Source organism: Andrographis paniculata, unplaced genomic scaffold, assembly GCF_009805555.1.
Source record: "Andrographis paniculata isolate CXL003 unplaced genomic scaffold, ASM980555v1 Contig57END, whole genome shotgun sequence".
NCBI classification, from domain to species: Eukaryota; Viridiplantae; Streptophyta; class Magnoliopsida; order Lamiales; family Acanthaceae; genus Andrographis; species Andrographis paniculata.
This window is the reverse complement of record NW_026137592.1, coordinates 1,007,004-1,029,240: the sequence shown is the minus strand read 5'-3', so window position 1 is coordinate 1,029,240 and position 22,237 is coordinate 1,007,004. Positions and strand designations below refer to the sequence as shown.

Below are 22,237 nucleotides of genomic sequence, written 5' to 3'. Positions count from 1 at the left end.
GTCCCACGTAATTTGTCCATATTTTCTATTTTCGTCCGTTTCACATAACTTGTCATTTTTATTTTTAGAAATATAATTATGCAACTTTAATCGTATTTTAAATTTTAAATTTTATAATTTTCTTAATTTTAATTAAACTATTTACTTGTCTTAATCTTAATCTATATAAAAATAATTATTATTTTTACTAATACACTTCTTAGTTACTTACTAATTATACTTTACCTACGTTCTCGTGTTTACAGTAATACACTCATGTTACATGGGACAGAGAGGGAGTAGTATTTTTAAAAATTTTATTAAAATTAAATATTTTTTTATATATTATGTTATATTAAAAAGTGATTTTATATTTTACATTAACAATTATCTATATTGTATTAAATAACTATTTAAAATACAAATTCTAAAAAGTTGCTATTATTATTATATGAAATTGCAGTTAAGATTATGTTAGAATTTCCCTGAAGACAAAATGATTTCTTATTAAATAAGACCCGTAGGAATTTAGATATTAGAATATTCCCACATTTTCGTCGAGGTTAATTTCAAGGTGTTTAAAAATGATTTATTAATAGTATATAGTATTTTGTTAAGAATTTAGATTGGGTTTTTGACTATTTAATTATTCAATTGGTCAAGACTCAAGACATCCAATTCAGCATTAATTTTGACTTTGATTAAATTGACCTCTATTTCACTTTGTCAAACATTTAATTGATATTTAATTGGTTTTAATATATGTATATATAAGGCCACATTTAATGATTAACTATTATATTAATTTAAAATAATTAATATTTTATTATAAAACATATAACTTGTGTTATATAAAAATATACGGTTGTAACAAAATAGGGATCGCTGTATAAAACACAATTTCATCTATTTCACGTCACAACCAAACAATTTCTTTATGATTATAAGAAGTTACTATATTATAATAATATATTTAATTTTATAGTAAATTTTTAATTTTTTAAAATGATTCAAAAGTTAAATGATGATTATTGTATAGAAGGTATAAATCCCTTTAAGAGGACCCAAATCTTTTGTTTATTTTTAAGGCCCAAGTATAAACAGGCCCAAACGTTTAGATGCAAAGCCCAATAGAAAATAAATATAAATAAAAATTATTGCGGTGAGCGTGGATCGAACACGCGACCTTCAGATCTTCAGTCTGACGCTCTCCCAACTGAGCTATCCCCGCATTTGTTAACTAATTTAATATTACTAAATATATTCTTTATTTTAGTTTAGATTTTAATTATTTAATTTTTTTTGAGTGAGGTGCTCACACAATAAATGAGTTTCAAATTACTTTAATTGCTATAATTATATATATTCTATTTAAATTTCATGTCAGGCAACTTAGTAAATATATGTGTGTGTGGATTCATATTAAATAAATATATATTTTTAAATGAGACTCGATTTATGTTGGTGCACGTTAATGTAAATTCACAATATGCCTAACAAATATATAATTTTTATGACAATATATGTTTAATGTACTACTCAAATTAATTAGTGTAATTCAACATTCTATACTATTCAAATAATATCAAATGATATATACCAAGATTAATTGTATTCTTACCATAAAGAAAGTGTAAACATTTATCTCAAACAAATGACATTCAATATCTTGTGATTTTTTTATTGTTTAACTCAAATATAATATTTTATAAAAAAATATAATCAAAGTTGACAGAGCGTTAACATATAACAAAAATAAAATAAAATAAATAAAACGATGCATGTATATCGTCATATATAGAGAAAATGACAAGGTGGGAGTCGACGCGAGCAAGTTTCTTTCGAACAGCATGACGACGACATCGACATCGACGGGTGTTGACGTGGACAAGGGCTTGCAAGCCAAATTTAGACAAGCAAAAGAACATGAGATGCAAGAAAGGTCACATTCCTTAGCTAAGCACGAATGGATATACATATATGATATATATATATATACATATATATATATAAATAAATAAATAAATAACACACATTGAACATGCATTGCATGCACATATACATATATATATATGGGTCTAATTAATAAAAATCTAAAATGTAAATAAAATAAAATAGAATGGGGTATAGGGAATGTGACATGATGTAAGAAAAATAGGTAATTGTTTGAGTCGTGGAAGGTATTAATTAATTTATTGTAGAGATCAGAGTGAGTGTGATATTGATATATATATATATATATATATATTATACTAGCGTGTAAACCCGTGCGATACGCGATTTGTATAAATTATTGAAATAATATTAAATAAATAATAAATTATACTGACAAATATTTTGTAAAATGATACAAATATTTTTAAAACTAATCAATAATTAATACTAAATTTACTATGTAACGAATTTTTTTATTATGCCCATCAAAATATAATTAATATAATATGGTTAATTAATTAATTAATTGATTTTGATTTAAGACATGATAGATAAGGACCCAAAACACCCACATGACTTTGTGTTCCTTCAATTCTCTTGCCTCCTACAATCCAAGAATTATATAAGTCTCCGTTTATACAAAAGTTTATTAATTGTACTTTTTGAAAATAAATAAATAAATATAATAATAAAGTGATAAAATGTTGAATATTTAATGTCATATTCTATAAAAATAAATAGATATTTGATATTATATTTTAAAAAAAAATATATATATATATATAATATTAGAATTATCAGCACAAAATTAAAGAAAGATTAATCACTAGTTTATCTTCAATGCTACAGAGTTGATCTTTTATATTCCTTTCATTCACCTCTAAAGGTTACATTTATTTTTTGTGTCATTGTACTTAACATTAAAAATATCATTATATTTGCATAATTTTTCTTGTATAAATGTCCTTCTATTAATATTATAAAACAATAATGAAAATATTTTTGTAATTTTTTTTTAATTTGTACTACGTTTTATATAATAATTAATATTCAAATATCATCATACAAAAAGTAACGAGACCTTAGACACCCGAATGGAGGTAGTATATTTTATTAAAATGATCACATTTGATCTCGAATTAAAAATATTAATTAGCTAGACTAAAGATATTGTTACATTCTTTTCTAATTTTAATTTTAATTTCAATTTTTTACTATACAACTACTACACATTTTTTATAAAAAATTATATACTTTTATAAAATATTACATATAAATTATTATTCAAATTAAAAATAAAAAATAAACAAAGTCAAAACTAATATTGAGAAAAATACCTCCTAAATAGTCCCCTTTTTTTTTTCTTTCTTTCTTTCTTGTTCTTACATGCAATGGAAATATGGAATATATCACATTATATATAATATTATTTTATATTTAAAATATTTTATTAGATATATATCTATCACATCAAAAAATTACTTTTTTATCTTTTACAAATTTCAAAACACCTAGAGTGTGTTTGTTTTTTATTTTAAACAAAAATCAATACTATTTAAGTACTACGATTTTTGATAAAAATATATTTCCATTTTTTTTCATAATATATTATATTAAAATATTTTTTAAATCAAAATTCAAATAAAAATTCAACCTGAAATCAAAACTAAACAAACCCCAACAAATCACAAGACAAAACTCATGTTTTGTTATCTCTTAACTAATCATATAAAGGTAATTGATACATTAGTTATTATATAGTTTTCAAGTCATTTGAATACAACTTTTAACTGATCATTTGATGTATATATATACATACATATATATATATATATCAACAATGTAGAGAGATCATAGCAAGTTAATTCAAAATGATTTTTATCAAGAAAAGAATAATTGCAATAAAATGGTGACAATATAAAAATCTAAAAATAAAAATAAGTAAAAACATGTTGCTATATGAATTGTGATGGTGTAAGAGAAAAATGAATAAAAAAATAATTGCGTGTAAGAAATGGTAGGTTTAGGATAATCGATATTAGATTTGGGTGTTGAATTTTTTGAATTTTAAATTGCAACAATTGTTTGATACGATACTATAATATATATTCTCTCTGTCCCACATAATTTTTTATTTTCTTTTAATTTTGGAAATACGATTACATATTTTAAATTTTATAATTTTTTTAATCTTAATTAAATTATTTAGTTATTTTAATCTTAATTTATAATTATTTTTACTAATATCCATCGTAATTACTTACTAATTATATTTTACTTAAATTCTCGTATCTACGGTAATATGCCCAAAATATATGGGACGAGTATTTGTTAGATTTTTTGAGTGTAAACCTTAATTCTTAGAGTATTATAAATAAATGAAAAAATAAATATTTAAATTTATATTTTTTAGTAAAAAAAATCATGAATAATAAATTGAACTAAAATATATAAATAAACACGAAGGGAGTGTTTGAATATATTTAATGGTATAATTTTTATAAATAAGAAATTTAAATATAAAATAAAATAAAATATAATATAAATAGATAGTGGATGCAATGGATATTTAATGTAAAAAATAAATTATATTTTTAATAAAAATAAATATTGAATTACAAAATAATCTAAGAAATAGTATCAAAATTAAATTAAAAACATATGAAACCAGAACCTTAATTAATTGTAAAAGTGTAGTGTGGATGTGGTGGTGTTTAGTGGGCTAAGTGTTTATGTCACATATCTTGAACTATTATATATCAAATCCTAAGCACCCCACCCTACTCTAAACTAATATTATTTTCACATTCTTTTTTTTAATAATATTATTATTTTCACATTCTAATAATATTCATAATAATAATAATAATAATAATACTCTTGCGTTGTTAGGTTTGCATAAATTATTTAAATAATATTAAATAAATAATTGATTATATTAGTAAATATCTTATAAAAATATACAAATATTTTTAAGATTAATCAACAATTAATATCTTATATATTTTAGGCAAATATATAAGCACAATCAAAATGTCAAAATAAATGGGTGTATTTGGTTTTGATTTGATATTTGATTTAAATAGTATTTTGATTTAATATTTTTATAATATAAAATAATACATTTTTAATGAAAATCATTCAAATTAAATAATGTAGATTTTATTTTGAAATTTTAAACAAATAAACCCAATGCTAATAGTATGTTTACTTTTGGTTTGAGTTTACATTATTTTATTTGAGATTTGATTAAATAATAATACATTAACGTAATGTTATGTAATATATATATATATATATAAATTTACTAATAGTAATTTTGTTTTTGAAATAAAATTAAACACACCAATGTAGTCGAAGGTTCATACGAGAAATTGACCCATAAATAAGGGAGGCAAATTAGCAAGTGTGCATTGGGCTTTGACTATTTATAATATTGTATTTTTCGAATGAATAGGTTGACTTTTACAGAGAATATTTATATATATATAATAAAATTTTAATCGGGAATGACGTGTAATGGCGACAACCAATCGGAGAAATAACAAGTGACAGATATCTCATTAACAAGTTAATTAATGTAATTAAATAGCAATTAAGAAAATCAGGTCCCATAAAGTCCCGCCACGTGGACCGCACCGTACATCGTCCGACGTTCACAAATTTTTGGTTCCCAATAAAATAAAATCGAAATTAAAAAACCAAAAAATAAACAGATCGCAGAGTGAATAAAATAAGTGATAGAAAAAAAAAAAATAAAAAAATTAATTTCGAAAAATGGAGAATGGGGACGCGGAGGGATGTGATTGGTTGGCATCAATCACGCTTACAGGCGCCCAATTAAGAAACGCCACATTAGCCGAAACGTAAACGCTTTTGCTGTAATTATGAAACTTGAAAACGCGATTTTGCAGCACATGCATGCGCTTCTTCCTTTGTCCTGACGCCTCGCTAACGCAACCGCCCACGGTGTGGGCAGTGTGAATTCCCTATTTGGCCCCCGCCACTACCAACAACCCTCCTGTATATATATATTACTCACGTTGGTACTGACTACTGTATCTATAAATTCCAGTCCTCTCTCTCTCTCTCTCTCTCTCTCTCTCTACTCTCTCTCTCTCTCTCTCTCTCTATATATATATATATATATGTCTCGACTGTAAATCGATTTGAATTTTGTGTTTCTGAGAGATTTGAATTTTTAATTTGAGGAATTAGGTACTCGATAATGGAGTGTCCGATGGTGATGGAGAGGTCGACGGGGAAATGGCGGTGCAGCAACGTGGAATCGGCGCCGAATTGTCCGAGGTGCGCTTCTTCGAACACGAAATTCTGCTACTACAACAACTACAGCCTGTCTCAGCCGCGGTACTTCTGCAAGGGCTGCCGGAGGTACTGGACCAAAGGCGGATCCCTGCGGAACGTACCAGTCGGAGGCGGTTGCCGGAAGAGCCGCCGCGCCAGGGGCGGCGCGAGGCAAGGCGGATCTTCGAACTATCCGTCTCACGGCCAGGGATGCGCCGGCGAGTCAGGCGGCGGCGGCGCCGCCGCCGACATCGACCTGGCGGCGGTGTTCGCCAGGTATGTCAGCCAGAACATTAGGGAAAATGAGGAGTCTAGTAGTCCCGGCGGAAGCAGCGGCTCATCGGAAAATATTCCGGCGGGGATGCCGGAATGCTTGGACGATGTGACGACGTGTCAGTATCAGAAGCCGTTGGATTTGACCAACGGCGGAGATGATCGGGATGAGTTGCGGCAGGTTATGGCTGACATCTCCTCCATTGATGGGGAAATCAACGGCCAGGATTTCATCTACCAGGGCTACAATGGGTATGATCTGCAGGAGCAGTGTGTTCTTGGTGATGATTTGGGGTTATTGTGGTCAAATGAAAGCACAAATTTGCCTAATTTTGAATGGCAGCTGGAAGAATTGGAGAATTTTTCACAAGATGATCAGTTCAGAGTGTCTGAAAATCTGTCACTTGAGAATTGGGGATTATTCGAATTATCTGCCCACGACTATTTTTCAAGACCTTGATAAATTTAGGACATGGGTTTTATTTTATTTTTGCCTTGGGGGAAATTGTTGGGATTCATCTGTCACAGGGGTTCTTGTCATGAACACTGTGGCGAGACATAATTATATTTATACGTGTATTTATACATGAGGAAATAATAACAAATCTAATAAGATTAGTGAAATTTTGTATGTTGTGTTGTGTCAAATTTTCGTATCCAGATCCAAACGTGGCCTGATTTAAAAAATTAACCAATATTAAAAACAGAACACACACACACTAAAACTTAAATTACACATACACTAAGGTGTGTTTGTTTTGGGGATTGAATTTCCAATCTATTGTTAGTTCCAATTTTTTTTTTCTAAAAAATATCAAATCAAATATCTATTTTTTATTTTTTATATTATACTAAAAATTAATATTACATTCAAAATATCGAATCAACGCCTATTTATATCACTCCCGAACAAACCCACTTGATCATAACTCATACATCAATTAAAGTACACATTCTTGATTAAGTTGGTCACTATTTAATGCATATACTGTGTTGCCATCTAATTATTACATCACTAGGGAGTAGGGAGTTATTCTATGCCTTAGGATGAGCCGTCCTATACTCCTAAGTTACATAAATGTACTGTAATAATATAGGCAAAGACAGGCATATATACACATGACATACAGATACATATAGTTCTATATATCACATATTAAAATAAAAAAATAAAAAATAGTAGTAGTAAAGTTACCAACTTATCATGTAAATTGTATACTACCTCTTGTTTTTATTACAAATTCACAAAATATTTGGCATTTTATTTATTGTATAAAATTCTTGTATGTTAAATAAAAGTATTCTATTTGCCTAAAATTGATATTGGTAACGCCTTATTATGCAAATGTTACACACATTAAAAAAATAAACTAGTATTTTAAATAGTCTTTTTGAAATGAAATAATCGAATAAAAAAAATATATAATTAATTAACCTTTTATTCCATGGGTTTTTGTAAAAATTAAATCATCACTCATCTGAAAAACTATAATGAAGTTTGATCATTTATTTATTTTATTAAAAAGAAAACTATTTAAAACACTTTATCCATCTATTTATATAAACTTACATAATTACTTACATGTGTACGATCAACATCTACTTTGGATGAAAAATGTGATTTATGCCAACTTTAATTTAATTAGAGCCGACAAAGAGTCGATTTGTGTCGGATTCGTGTCGGGTTGAATATTTTAAACGGGTTAAATTACTCAACCCTAACCCGACCCTTTTATTGTCGTGTAGGTTCGTGTTGACCCGTTTATTATCGTGTCGGGTTCGGATTGACTCGTGTTGACCCGTATACATAATTAAGTCTAATTTCTTGATTCAAATTAAATAATTTGAGCCTAAATTATGTTAATTATTTAAAATTGCACTTAGTTTAAATTATTTTATGAGAAAATTACTAAATCATAATTATTTTACATATATAATAAATATATTAATCAATATTAATATATTATAATCGGGTTGTCGTGTCGGGTTCGAGTTGAGAGCCTCAACCCTAACCCGACCCGTTTATTATCGTGTCGGATTTGTATCAACCCATATACATAATCAAGTTGAAATCTTTGACCCAAACTCAATTATTTCGTATCGGATTGTCGTTCCGGGTCAGTTTCTACCAGCTCTAAATTTAATACAAATGAATTGAGTATTTTTTGCATTTATAATCAAACAAAAGGGGATCTGATGCAATTTAGCCTAACTTATCATACACCTATTTTGTTTTCATATCTTGTTTTCACATAGCACAATTATATAATAGTATCAAATAAATACTTGAAATTTGAAATTTATACTTGATATTTATATATTTACAGAGCAAATAAATATCTTTTCCAAGAGAAGGGTGAGCTCAGTAAGTCAAATAATATAAAAACAGCCAGCCTATGAATTCATTTATTCATCATAATTAGCTGCTAGAAATGGCAGTAGTTTCTACAACCTATACCTAAGCATGCAGAACAAATTTGTTGGAGAAGATGGCAAGAATATGGAATGTTTTTGGAGTAAAGGTACTGTGCAAGAACCAATCAAGGACCACAAAATACAGTTCATAATTACTGTTTCCTTAATAGTAAAACACATAGGGTGGGTGGGTGGGGGTGATCAATTGGATAATTGCATCCATTATCAATGAAATTCTCATGCAACTTGCTGCTGTAGGCTACTGAGGTATAAGTGTAATTAAATTGACACCAAACCCTAAATCAAATTGATCTTCAGTAAGGCTTAAATGATGAGTAAATTAAATGGCAGAGTAGGATGAAGTGAACTTACCTCATAAGAAAGGGTTCATACAGTGGAGTGGTGGCAATGGATGATGGTTTTGATCTGGCCTTAAGGATGCCACTTGATGCTGCATCCCACGCTATCAACGTAACATGGAAAAGATGGTTTTAGATTTGTGTATGATCTTGGATGAAAGGCGATGTAGATGGGAATACCTGGGCTTTTGAATCGATGAAACTGGTTGTCCACTCAAAACACGGTCGATGGCCAAACTCAAATCCCTGATAAGTATCAGAAATGTGAAATAGAAGGTCACAAATATGAGTAGATTATAAGTAATATGATTGTTTAAGCTAAAAAAAAAACAACCTTCCTGTGATGGGTACATTGCTACTTGGGCGCGAATCATCAAATTGTCCGTGATAGACTAACTCGAATGGCCTACGGCCATCCTGGACCGACACATTCACATCAAGAAATAGAATATATAACAATAAATTGAATTAAATGGCTACATGAACTAAAATATCATCTCAAGTGAATGCAGCATGAACAAGCAAGATATGTTTGAAAGATTTCATACCCTTTTAAACAAAAAAAACTCTGGTGTGCAAACAGCTCCAAAGCTTCTAGCAACATCTTGGGTCTGCGCGAACATTCATGTATTTTCGATTAATAAAGCATCTTAGAGGACATCATAGATGAAATTATGACATACTTCAACATCAACAGCCAAAATTCTTGATGCGGAAGTAGAAAGTGGAAAGCAATGAAACTTACTGAACTAGCATTGTGCTAATATACATGCCATTAGAGCCATAATTGGCAACATTACGAAAATGAAAGGTGAGTAGGAACTAAGTAGTTGCTGAAAGAAATGAATGCTTGCCTCATCATATAGATATGGAAAGGGAAACTTAAAAGTCTTAGCTTCCTCTGCCATGAACTCAGGTCCATCCTGTGAGGAATACATTAATGGTGGACGGATGATTCAATAGCCTCAACATTGGTCAAAATTGAAGATTTAGGAGGGTCAGCCGAAACCTGTGGATGAGTGGTTACAGAGTTTGAAGAAATTGCTATCACTCCGAGCCCTTTCTGCCACAGATAATTAATTCCCACATGAACATTTGAAGTCATATAATCCGACTGGGGGCGGCATAAGTGACAACAAAAATGACTGAAAATGAACAAGATATTAGCCTACCTTCATGTAGAAATTTGAAAGCTTAACTAAATCTTTTCTCAAATGTTTCACAAATGGGCAATGATTGCAGATGAACATTACCTGTGCCACAACAATGTTCAGATTAATAATCAGCCATCGTTAATAATGAGAAATGACAGTCGGGACGAACATAGTTTCTAGCATGAATGCAACCTTCATCCTTTTTCTATTATGACATTTTATTCAACTATAGAATGAAAATATGTTTCAACTTATCATTTCTCAAGTGCTTAAACTCTTATCAGATGAATTTTGGAAATGAACAGAATAGAAAGTAATGTGATAATTAAAATACAGGCTGGATTGAAGGTCTCTCAACATTATATGTTCAAGTATCTCTTACAAATCATATATGTCCAACATTAACATTATCCTTAACAAAAACAGACATAGTTAATTTGAGCTCAATGTTACCCTTTGAGTGATGCACAATACACACAAAATACTCAGTTTCGTACTGATTTTAGAGCATAAGATTACCAGCAACGCTGGGTAAGCTTCGAAGTCGTCCAGTTTCCAAACTTTTCCAGTGAGAGGTTCCGGAAGCTGAAAGCTAAAAATTCAAAAATGAGAAACAATGCCTTCCACCATCCATTTCCATCAATTAAGTCACCAGCACATAAAATTACGCAGAATACACCAACAAACCTCGAAATCAGGTGCTCTGGAGCCAAGAGAGGCCCCTTTGGACTCGGTTCTGGCGGCTCGAATCACGAGCTTTCTCGAACGCAGCACAGTTGTCCTGCGCTGCAGAGGATTCCAACTCATGCTCGAGTAGCACCTACACGATGAGAGAGAAGTCCAAAACGATTTAGCCACCGACGCTGAGCTCGGTAGCTCGAGCACACGACCACAAACGCCGGCGACCGTTGCAACAACCGCCATCCCGGAAGGAATCGATCCTCACGTCAACAGGTCCGCCATGGCCATTCTCAGCTTATCCCAAAGTAAGGGCATTGTTGTCATTTCACTTCACTAAATGGGCTTCATCTGAATTTGGCCCACATTTTAGCCATCTAATTTTTTTTTATCCAAATAAGAGCCCAATTATAAATTACATTTAAGTAATTTTTTTATTACGTGTCATGGGAATCTAACGCATTCACACCTGGGGTATTTAATAGTTATTTTATTATATTCAGTAATTATTTTATTATAAAATATTAATTTAAAAACTGAAAAACCTCAAATAATAATAATAATAATAAATAAATAAAAGCCTCTTGATTTCACTTATATTAGATATTAATCTAATATATATATATATGTGTAATTTTGCAATAATTATAAATTTCTTGTATCAAATTTAGACAATATCATATTGATAAGATACGTGTTTATCTATATTTTGAAACCTTTTAATAAAAAATGAATGCTGATTCAATATTTCAAATTAAAATTGAGTATTGAGTAATGTTATGATTGTTAGAAAAATAAAATAAATAAATTATATATATATATATAACGTATCCTAATTAGTTGAGTATTTGCGTCATGCATGACATACTTATTGATATAAAAATTAGTTAATAATAATAATAATAATTAATTATGAAGTATTTTAATTAATTTAAATTTGCAATTTGATGATAGAGTAATTTTGGGCATATGATGCAATCTAATATTCCTTCTTCATTGATTGAAGAAAATGATGATAATATTTTTAAATGCGGATAAATTGAAATTGCAAGTTTAATGTATATATTAATTATTTAATTTCTAATTGAGTTAAATGATAAGACTAATTATATAGCTTATATTCTTTGGACATCATTAAGAAAAAATAATTTCAACGATAATGTCTTCATCAGACTTATCGAATATTTTCTTACATAAACATAGCCGCGTTGTTTGGATTTTAAGACCAACAAAGTCAAGCTGCGTTGACAAATAAATTTAGTGTAAATAAAAAAATACAATAATATGGTTGTATTTTGGTATTTTTGTAATAATAATTTCTAGTTGAAATATGTTTTAATACAATATAAATATCCAATCAAATGTATTATATATATATATATATTGAAAATTAATAATATTTTATTAGTTTGTTTGAATATTTAATTTTTTTAAATATTTTTGTAATTTATATTTTTATATATAAATTAATTAAATGTGTAACAATATATTTATGATTTATATAAAAAATTAAAAAATAATAGATGCATCTCAATTGTTTCACATTTTTTTTTTTACATTCTCATAACGATTATAAAATTTATAAGAATACATATTAATATATCTCTTATGACTACTAGTGACCAAAATAATAATAATTATTATTATTAGCATATTTTTATATATTTGGGGCTATATATATATATATATATTGAAATTCTCTTTTTATATCAATATACAATTTTTATTTGTCACAAATATTTAAATAATAATAATAATTATTTTATTATTATTATTATAATCTATGGATACTTGCGCTGCAAAAAAATAATATATTTGTAACGGAATTTCGTCCCTAAAGTTCACGTAGCTAAAGTAATTTCTTTCTTAATTCCGTCTCTAATGTTATTAATAACGGAAAAAATAGATTTAGAGACAAAAACATTTTATTACAAAAATAATTTTTTCTTATAATGTTATAAATTTAAATATATTTCAGTAGCATTTGTTTCTTCCTTCAATTTAAATATTTCCAATGGCTTTTCGTCTAAAATCATTTTAAGGGTGTGTTTGTTTTGCATTTTAAATCCAACCCTATACTATTTAGTTTTTATGATTCTTAATAAAAATATTATTATTTTTATATAATATTACATAAAAATAATATTTAAATCAAGATATAAATAGTAAAATCTAATTTCAAACTCAAACCAAAAAAATTCAATTGTTTCTTTTTTAGTATTTTATAATTTATGGGAATTTATTTTAATTATTAAGAATTATAAAAATATTTTGAAAAATTATGATATTGTTTAAACAACAAGATAATAAAAATAACTTAAATATTTTATTAGTAAAAATAATACTATATCTTATTAAAAATATATAAGTAAAAATATATATATTGAAAGTAATACACAAATAAAATAATAAATACTATTAATTAGGTGTGGATATATTGAAGATTCCGTCAACTTGGAGAATGTTTTGTGGTTATGATTTTTGAATTAATCTGCAGGCGTGACTTGTGACAACATATACATATGTATATATATGCATCATAATAACAAATTATTTATTATTAATATTATTATCCAATTACAGGCCCTAATTACATATTTAATTTTTAAAAGTTTTGATACTATTATCGGTACTATATTTTTTTCTTACACAATTTCACAAGAAGATATTTAAAATATTTACCATTTTATTATGTCTGCAATTTTATTATGTCTGCTACACTGTAGACGGTATTTTAGGAGGGATGTAATTAGTAGATAATTAAGAATGTATTAGTGAAAATAATTATCCAATAATATAAATAATTATAAATTAAGATTAAGATAACTAATTAGTTTAATTAAAATTTTTTTAAAAAAATAAAATTAAAAAGTTTAGAATGAGATTAAAGTGCGTAATTATTTTCCAAGAAAAAGAAAAGTGACAAGGTATATGGGACGGACAAAAACGGCAACGTGGACATGATATGTGAGACGGAGTGAGTATTATTTAAATGGAATCTAAATTTATTATAACAAGTCTAAAAAATATGAGAAGATAATTAAGATGTATTTGGAAGATCATTGGGTGAGTTTCACTTTGTGTATATAATCAAGTTAGCTGCCACATCAAAAGAAACGTTTACGTTAACAATTTCTATTAATTTTTTAATGATAAGACCAAAATTGATTGAAATTATTTATAATGAGACTAAAATTGATAAATTTTTGTTATACTGAGATCAAAATTAATTAAATTTTTTTCTATTTTTTAATGTTAAGTTTACATGTAATATAAAAATAAAATATTTTGTGTGAATTATTAATTTTTATTTATAAAATATGTATTCTATATTATGTTAATATATATGTATATTGTTATTTTATAATATTTGTAGAAAATCATGTCATACAAAAAATAAAAAATAAAAATATTGAGCAATAAAACCCGATTCATGTTCAAATAATAATTTAAATCAAAACAAAAGATGAGAGAAGACAAACTAACAAATTTTTTAATTTAAATATATACGATTTTAAAAACAATTCAAAATAACAAAATTCATTAAAAGGTACAGCTAAGCAAATTAAACCCAAATTTGTTATTAGCACTTGACTCCTTAGATTCTCTTAAAATTTAAATCTGGTAACATGTCGGCAGTCGACTGTCGTATAAATTTGTGTAGGAATTAAAAAATGAAACATATATAGACATAGTCGTCTACAATCTACATATTTAAATTAATTAATTAATACCATCCCCAAGAGGATAACAATGTCACAATCGAACTATAATTAATAAAACATACAAGCAACCAATAAATTAAAATTATTAGAGCTTAATTAGCTGTTGTCGTGACAAACATAGAAGAAATTGAGACCGCAGTTGTTTAGACAGAGGTTTTTGAAATTTTGAAAATTTTTAAAAAATAAAATAAAATAAAAAATTAGTATTTGATTTGATATTTTATAAGAAAAAAAAATCTATTCTCTCCATCCCTTACTATTTATCTATTTTTTTTGTCCGTGTCATAACAAAATATCAATTTATATTATATACTTAAAATTACAAATATCATTTCAATTTACAATATATTATACAAATGTCATTATTTTTGTATCATACAATACTAATAATAAAGCTAATTTAATTTTTTAACATTTATTTATACTATATCCTATAATAATACTAATATTCTAAAAACTCCCCAAAAAGTAAAACTATTTGATGTGAATGATTGAAAGTGTATTGGATAAATAAACACAAATTTTAAACTAATTTAAAAAAATAATCTAATCCCCAATTTATATAATAATTAAATAAAAATAAAATAAAATAATTCAATTCAATTGCACTTGTGACAGTGACAGATAATAAGACCATACATTACACACATATATATATATGTATATGTATATATACATATGTCTGTGTCTTAATTCAGACCATATATGCGGTGAGAATTCAAACACAAAATTAGTTTAACTATGAAGCGGCAGAGATCAGAGGCGGCGGCGGAGATGGCGGCGACGTCGGAGATCAGGTCGGCGATTGAAGAACTGTCTCTGATGGCGGTTAATTGCGGCGGCGATGTTCAAAAACAGACAAGCGGTCGTGTTCCTCTCAAGCCTTTTCTGTCGATCTGCAATTTGCTCATACAAGTTTTAGGTTAGTTGATCGATTTGATTTTTTATGTTACCTGCGATCAAAATTGTAGTAATTAATTCTCTGTTTATATATATATATTTGAATGGATTAATGATTTCGATGATTATATATATTTATGTTTATGTATGTGGTGTGGTGTGGTGTGTGTGCAGATAAGATAGGGCCGACGATGGCTGTGCTGCGACAAGACATGCATCAAAACATCGAGGTAATTAATTAATTATTAATTAAGATTGTGAAAAATTCAGTCGAATCAATGGTAGACGTTAAAATGCAGAGTTTGTTAGTTTGTGAATGAATGAGGAAGACGTAGGTGTGCTTGTTTGGGGATTAGATTCGATTTATACGATTCATCCAATTTTTTTTCCCAAAAAATATCAAATTAAATACCTATTTTTTATTTTTTATATTATACTAAAAATCAATCTTACATTCAAAACATCACATCAACACCTATCACGTTATACAACTATTCAAATTCAAGATTTTTACTATTTAAATCCAAATTCAAAATTCAAATCCCCGAACAATCCCACCCTAAGAAGCAGACAACCTGCCTGCCTGTCTTGTTGACTTCCATGTCAATTCACCATTTTGCCCTTCCCGCCTTTTCCATCTTCTTTTGAAAGGGCACTGCTAATTACTCTCTTTTTATAAAATACTCCGTACTCAATTCTTTTGGCATGAGAATTCAGTCAATTTTTTTTAATATTCATTTTATCTTTGAAAAAGAAAAAAATAAAATAAAATGATAAATTATGATTTGAATAAATTAAAATGACAAATAAAAAATTTACTAACAAATAAAGTATTATTTTTATACTTTTAACAATGATAGAATTGAGATTTTATAGAATTGTTAATAGAACTTTTAAATTAAAATAGAATTAGTGTAAAAAATAGATAGGATCATCAATGATAATAATTGTACAAATGGCAAAAACATTGGATAAAAATTTAATAAGAACAATATTTTTTAGTATAAACATATTTTATGTAGACAAATTAAAACGATAAAATAAATGCACTTTTATTCCTAATTTAATTTTGGCTCAATTTACTAAGGGTGTGTTTGTTCGGGGGATTGGATTAAATTTCCACTATTTATTCTATTTTTTCTCCTAAAAAATATCAAATCAAACACCTATTTATCATTTTTTATATTATACTAAAAATAAATTTTACATTCAAAACATCACATCAACACCTATTTATATCACATCATACAACTATTCAAATTCAAAATTTTTACTATTCAAATTCCAACTTAAAATCCAAACCCCCAAACAAACACACCCTAAGAAATGTAATTTTGATGTAATTTTGATGGTTGTTTGATCATTTTAGTCTTCTTTTTTTGTTTAAAATAATTTCACAAATTTTATTAGAAATGGAAAAAAAAATAAAAATTGTAAACACTTCAGGACATCCTAAATAAAAAATAATAAGAAAATATATATTTGAGATCAAGATAATAACTTTTTTGTTCAGGAAAGTATATATGCATGCCTTATTTTAAAAATTGGTTCAAATATCTTAGTCACTATTATATTATATTTTCTATTCGAATAATTTGAGATTTAATTCATTACTATAATAAACAAGTTAAGTTCAACTCGAAATCTAACAAATATTTTGTACCATAATAGTTGAATAAATTAATCTATTAACTAGGAATCTCCTCCAAATATGAGAGCTCCCTGGAGTCCAACACCCGAATAATCTCCGCGGGTAGGTCCATCATCCATGCTTGTGAGATGATTCCGGCGTAAGCACACCAGGGAGCTCCCAACAATAACTGCTTTGTCATAACCAATAGCGCGCGGATAAGCTCATAGAAAAAGTCAAAAAATCAAATCAGAGGGGCATTCTTGACAATTCACCAATATTTTTAAACTCAGGGTGATAAATGTTGTGAATTCTTGCGTTATTTTAAAAAGAAAAAATTAGTACCAATAATTTATTCATTATTAATTAATTTTCCTTCTCCGAAATAATTATAGGACTTTTTACTAATTATTTTATTTTATTCTTTTATGAACTTTAGAGATTAGAGAGGTTCCATGATTCAGATCCTTCAGCGTACTGCGACGTGGTGGAGATTTTGAAGAAAGAGGTTAGTGAAGGCAGAGCCAAAAAGGGCCCAACTTGCAGTAAATCCTTCGTTTGGCTCACTAGGTAATAATAATAATAATAATAATAATAATAATAATAAGAAATACCCATTATTAATAATGATATTTGCATTGGAGGTCCCTGGACTTCAGCCTGAGTTTGGTCCAGCTGCTGCTGGTGGATTTGGGAAGAAACATGGACGAAGCTGTGGAGGAATCTTACACAGCCACTTTAAAGCCATGGCATGGATGGATATCTTCTGCTGCATATAAAGTTCTTACAACCATTTTAAACACACATTTATATTATCTCTATTCTATTCGGTTCTAGGGGTTAATATATATAATATAAAATAAATATATATATATATGTTTCTAGCTTTGGTCAAACGGCGTTGACTTCCTCCTTCTTGTTTTGTTTGTCAGGTGGCGCTGAAACTCCTGCCGGACAGTCAAACGCTGGTCAACATACTGAAAGTCAAAGACCAAGACCATGAGAAGCTGAAGGAAGAAATGCAGAGCCTCATCGCTTTACTCACACCCGTTTTGGAACAGAACAAAGAGATCCTGGTCAGCCTCGTTTATTTATTTATTTAATTTCTTTTAAAATTTTATAATACAAGAAAATTGAAATTAAATTCAATGATGGAATTGTGCAGAAAATTTATGGTTTAGACAAGCTCAAGTCAACCTGAAGATCAAAGAAGAAGACAACTCAAAAATTAGAAAAAAGCGATAGTCTGAGTGTGTTGTACAGAGAGATTTGGTGGGCACGGGATCACTGGCCCCCTCCTCCTCGCCTCCATTGTTATATATATATATACACTCTGTATTAGAGATGACTGAAGGAGCTACGCCGAGAGGGGGCCGATGATCCCATGCTGATTTAGTGTTGCTATTTTCTTTTTCTAATACGACTTCTTTTATACATATATAAAAAGATATTAGTAGATAATTAAAAATATATTAGTGAAAATAATTATCTTATAAAATAAATAATTATAAATTAAGATTAAGATAACTCATTAGTTTAATTAAAATTAAAAAAAATAAAATTTAAAAATTTAAAATGAGATTAAATTAAAAAATTTAAAAGGAAAGTAACATGGTACGTGAGACGGACAGAAACGGCAATGTGGACATGCTATTTGAGACGGAGGAGTAGTATTTAAACAATGAGGGACAACTTTCCACTTTCATTAGTTAATTATTTAAATAATTTACCTAATTCCTTATAATTAAATTTCATTTTCTATTTAAATCAATTTCTTCAACAAATGCATTGTAGTTTTAGCAAATTTCTATGCCTTGGAATATATAATAGTGACAATAAGATTGTCACTATATTCTATTCGATCACAATGAAATAATTAGTTTTGAAAAAGATAAAATTACAAGAAGACTAATATTATCACCTCAAGTGCACATTTTGGTACAATCCCATTTTATCTATCCCTAATGTAGCACCGTCATCCGAATCCGATGAGTTTTTCGCCGCCGGCGGATCGTGGAGCGCGACGAGCGCCGAGACCAAGCCGGCGTTGCTCGAGATGCTCGGCTGTGTGAACCATGGCCGGTTCCGATCATCTAAGAACACATCATTTTTGTCTGGCCCTCCCACCATTGCTCCCACCAAATCATTCGGATTTTTATATTTTGAATTTAAGTATTGACCACCTTCTGAGCACGAGCGCTTTTTTTCGTCCCACGGTATTGATGCACCCCGATGGTGCGCGAAGCCCGGATAACGGTCGCCGTATCCGACTAAATAACTCATCTTCTTAGGATTGTCTCCGAGAATGTAGTTCACCTGACCACATAGTATAATGCACTTAAAGATAAAACATACAAGCTTACGATTCAACTAGTTTTGTGTTATATTAATATAAATTGTGTGTTATTTGTCCTCATATTGTGTGTACTGTGTATTGTCTAATGTTATACTCCATGTTCATTATGTAAATTTTTTTTTCATTTGATAGAACAATTTTAAAAAAGTGGATAAAAAAAAAAGAATTATAATAATAAAAAAAAAAAGAAGAAAGAAAAATGGTACTCCCGTCCAACATTTTTCATCAACTATATTTAAAAAATATAATTATATATTTTAACTATATTTTAAATTTCATAACTCATAATCGTTTTAATTTAATTATATTATTTAGTTATCTTAATATATGATTAATTTTATTACACACTAATTAATTTTATTAATACATTTCTTAATTTTTTAAAAATTATATCTCATATCTACAGTAAATCGGACACAAGATGAGACAGGCGGACCAAGTTTTTTTTTTTGCTATAAAGGAAATAAAAAATATCTTTGACAAAAAAAAAAATAAAAAAAAAATTGAATGACAAATGAGGATCTCATTACAAAGCCATACTTTCTTCATTAATTTTCTGGAATCCTTAATTTAGTGAAACTTCTAGAAACATAGAATACCTGCGAGAGGGAGAAGTCTTGCAACATTTGGACAGAAAACACAGAACCTCCACAACTACCACTTGTCCTCTTCAAGAGCTGAATATAGTCTCCGTACAATTTGCTAAGGAATGCAGCCGTGGCTGCATACTGCAGCGGCGCGCCGCCGCCGTCCGGAGTCAGGACAATCAATCCACCTAAGCATCGACAACCATGAGAAACAACCTCGGAAAAAACAATGCTGCTCGAATCATACAAAACAAACGCTTCCTACCGTTGGTCGCTCCGCGCTTTCGATTCAACGAAAGATACGAGCACACGAGCAAGTCAGTCCTGTTCGTCGACAAAGCATCCTCGTACGGATACCCGAGATCGATGAAGTATCGGATCCTCGTCATCAGAAGCTGCAAGAAAATGGAAAACTTTGTAACAACAGGGTGTGTTGGTTTGTGGGTTTAAACTTTTAATAGTAAAAAATTAAATTTGAATAGTTATTTCATATCATAATTTTAGAGAAAAAAAAAAAAATTGAATAGTAAAAACTACCCTACAACCCACGTAATAACCCAAATCTAAAACTATTGTCCTAATACGCACTGCGTTCGCCGTAAGTTTGTTGTTCCAATAGAATATCCCTTCTTCCGACGGCAGCTCCTCTTCCTCGGCGAAAACAAAGTTATCTGTGGCGTATTTAAGATAATCGGTTTTCCCCGTCGCAAAGAACAGCCACGTCGCTCCCCAAACCAATTCGTCGATATAACCAGTCGAGTTGTAATAAGCGCGAGCTCTGCCTCCACAGGCTTCGTTTTCGGTGTACTTTCCGAGCTTTTTGTCGGGGCTAATTACCAAACCGAAGAACGCCTCAGCGGCGTCGATCAATCGACGAGCATAGGTTTTGTCTCCCGCGAAAACTAACGAAGCCGCCGACATTGCGGCGACGATTTCCCCGGCCAAATCTGCCGCAGTTTCGTCGCACACCGAAACCGGCCTCGGATACTTCATGTCCTCCGGTCTTTGCCAACATGTCGCGTCGTTTTCGCGATCGCTCCTATTTCCGTCGCCAACCTTAAACACCCAGAAACAAGAAATCGACAGTTATTACATATGTGAAATGATCGTATCACCTAAAGGCTTAAGTTATTACGAAAATATCACCTGAGAGTACAAAATCACCGACGAATCCGAGGCCGGATTCGAAGGAGGAACGAAAAGCTTGAGCAAGTAATCGCTCCCCCATTTTATGACATCCTTAACGTGGTCGAGCTCACCGACATCCTCGTACTTCCGGTGATATTCGACGACTGTCCAGCTCAGAAGCGTTACCGTATAAGCTGTCGTGAAGCTGAACTTAATGTTGTTCCCCGAGTCGTAAAATCCTCCGACAAGATCGGCATTCATGTCCCCGTCTTTCCCGTCGTCCAGTCCCGAATCCCCGCGAAACCGGATCGGAAAATTCTCCGGGAGATCTCCGGCTGCCGGAGACCAAATGAAAACAATCAGACAAAAACAACATAAATATGTATTAATTAGACCATCATAGGTGTAACTTGAAAGAATTGCGCCAATGGAACAGTACACTTTTGTGCATCAAAGAAGAGCAGAGCTTGTCGCAAAGCCAATGTAAGATCCTTAGAGGCTGCACCATTCTGCTGCTTATGATTCAAGAAATGCAGCAGGAGAATCGACGCGACGACGACGAAAACGAGAATTATCGCAACGTAAATGAACCGTTTGAAGCCGTGTTTATCTGCGATTGAGAGATGGAAGTCGACGGACTTGGGGAATCTCGAAGGCAAGGAGTCGAGACCGTCAAATGCCGAGAGGCCGAAATCGAGTTCGGTTGAAGTCCAACGGGAGCGGAGGAGACGGCTTGAGTCGGACGCAGTTTGGACAAGCCGGATTTCAGAATCGGAGGTTTCCGACATGGCGAGAATAGAGAAACGAAGAGAA

The 22,237-nt window shown here is 29.7% G+C and overlaps 4 protein-coding genes and 1 non-coding gene across 7 annotated transcripts; 2 read left to right on the top strand and 3 right to left on the bottom strand.

The window, feature by feature from the left end:
- Nucleotides 1-1,137: 1,137 nt before the first annotated feature.
- TRNAF-GAA (transfer RNA phenylalanine (anticodon GAA)) lies at nt 1,138-1,210 on the bottom strand. The gene has a single exon. It is a non-coding gene; the product is annotated as a tRNA-Phe (tRNA).
- A 4,778-nt stretch (nt 1,211-5,988) lies between these two features.
- Nucleotides 5,989-7,127, top strand: LOC127257316 (dof zinc finger protein DOF1.2). The gene has a single exon (XM_051283691.1). The coding sequence runs from the start codon at nt 6,143-6,145 to the stop codon at nt 6,950-6,952; it is 810 nt and encodes a 269-aa protein (XP_051139648.1). The 5' UTR covers nt 5,989-6,142; the 3' UTR covers nt 6,953-7,127.
- Nucleotides 7,128-8,864: 1,737 nt separating this feature from the next.
- LOC127256839 (uncharacterized) lies at nt 8,865-11,389 on the bottom strand. 3 transcript variants are annotated; one of them, XR_007839906.1, is made up of 10 exons: nt 11,108-11,389; nt 10,940-11,005; nt 10,439-10,519; nt 10,276-10,329; nt 10,121-10,189; nt 9,815-9,877; nt 9,601-9,683; nt 9,447-9,512; nt 9,280-9,370; nt 8,865-9,204 (listed from the first exon to the last, which is right to left on the bottom strand). XR_007839906.1 is itself a non-coding variant. In XM_051283055.1 (9 exons), the coding sequence occupies exons 1-9, from the start codon at nt 11,342-11,344 to the stop codon at nt 9,340-9,342; spliced, it is 750 nt and encodes a 249-aa protein (XP_051139012.1). In that variant the 5' UTR covers nt 11,345-11,389; the 3' UTR covers nt 9,206-9,339. The 3 variants fall into 3 exon arrangements, 2 of the variants coding, with proteins under 2 accessions (XP_051139012.1, XP_051139013.1); XM_051283055.1 differs by lacking the exon at nt 8,865-9,204 and having other exon boundaries at nt 9,206-9,370; XM_051283056.1 differs by lacking the exon at nt 8,865-9,204 and having other exon boundaries at nt 9,206-9,370; nt 10,940-11,012; nt 11,108-11,254.
- Nucleotides 11,390-15,517: 4,128 nt separating this feature from the next.
- On the top strand, nt 15,518-18,798 carry LOC127257318 (glycolipid transfer protein 3-like). The gene is made up of 6 exons (XM_051283692.1): nt 15,518-15,745; nt 15,898-15,953; nt 17,793-17,923; nt 17,998-18,133; nt 18,286-18,429; nt 18,519-18,798. The coding sequence occupies exons 1-6, from the start codon at nt 15,565-15,567 to the stop codon at nt 18,552-18,554; spliced, it is 684 nt and encodes a 227-aa protein (XP_051139649.1). The 5' UTR covers nt 15,518-15,564; the 3' UTR covers nt 18,555-18,798.
- Nucleotides 18,799-19,173: 375 nt separating this feature from the next.
- On the bottom strand, nt 19,174-22,221 carry LOC127257168 (endoglucanase 25-like). The gene is made up of 6 exons (XM_051283527.1): nt 21,864-22,221; nt 21,443-21,759; nt 20,885-21,352; nt 20,562-20,691; nt 20,309-20,484; nt 19,174-19,669 (listed from the first exon to the last, which is right to left on the bottom strand). Exons 1-6 carry the CDS (start codon nt 22,210-22,212, stop codon nt 19,271-19,273), a joined length of 1,839 nt encoding a protein of 612 aa, XP_051139484.1. The 5' UTR covers nt 22,213-22,221; the 3' UTR covers nt 19,174-19,270.
- Nucleotides 22,222-22,237: the final 16 nt, after the last annotated feature.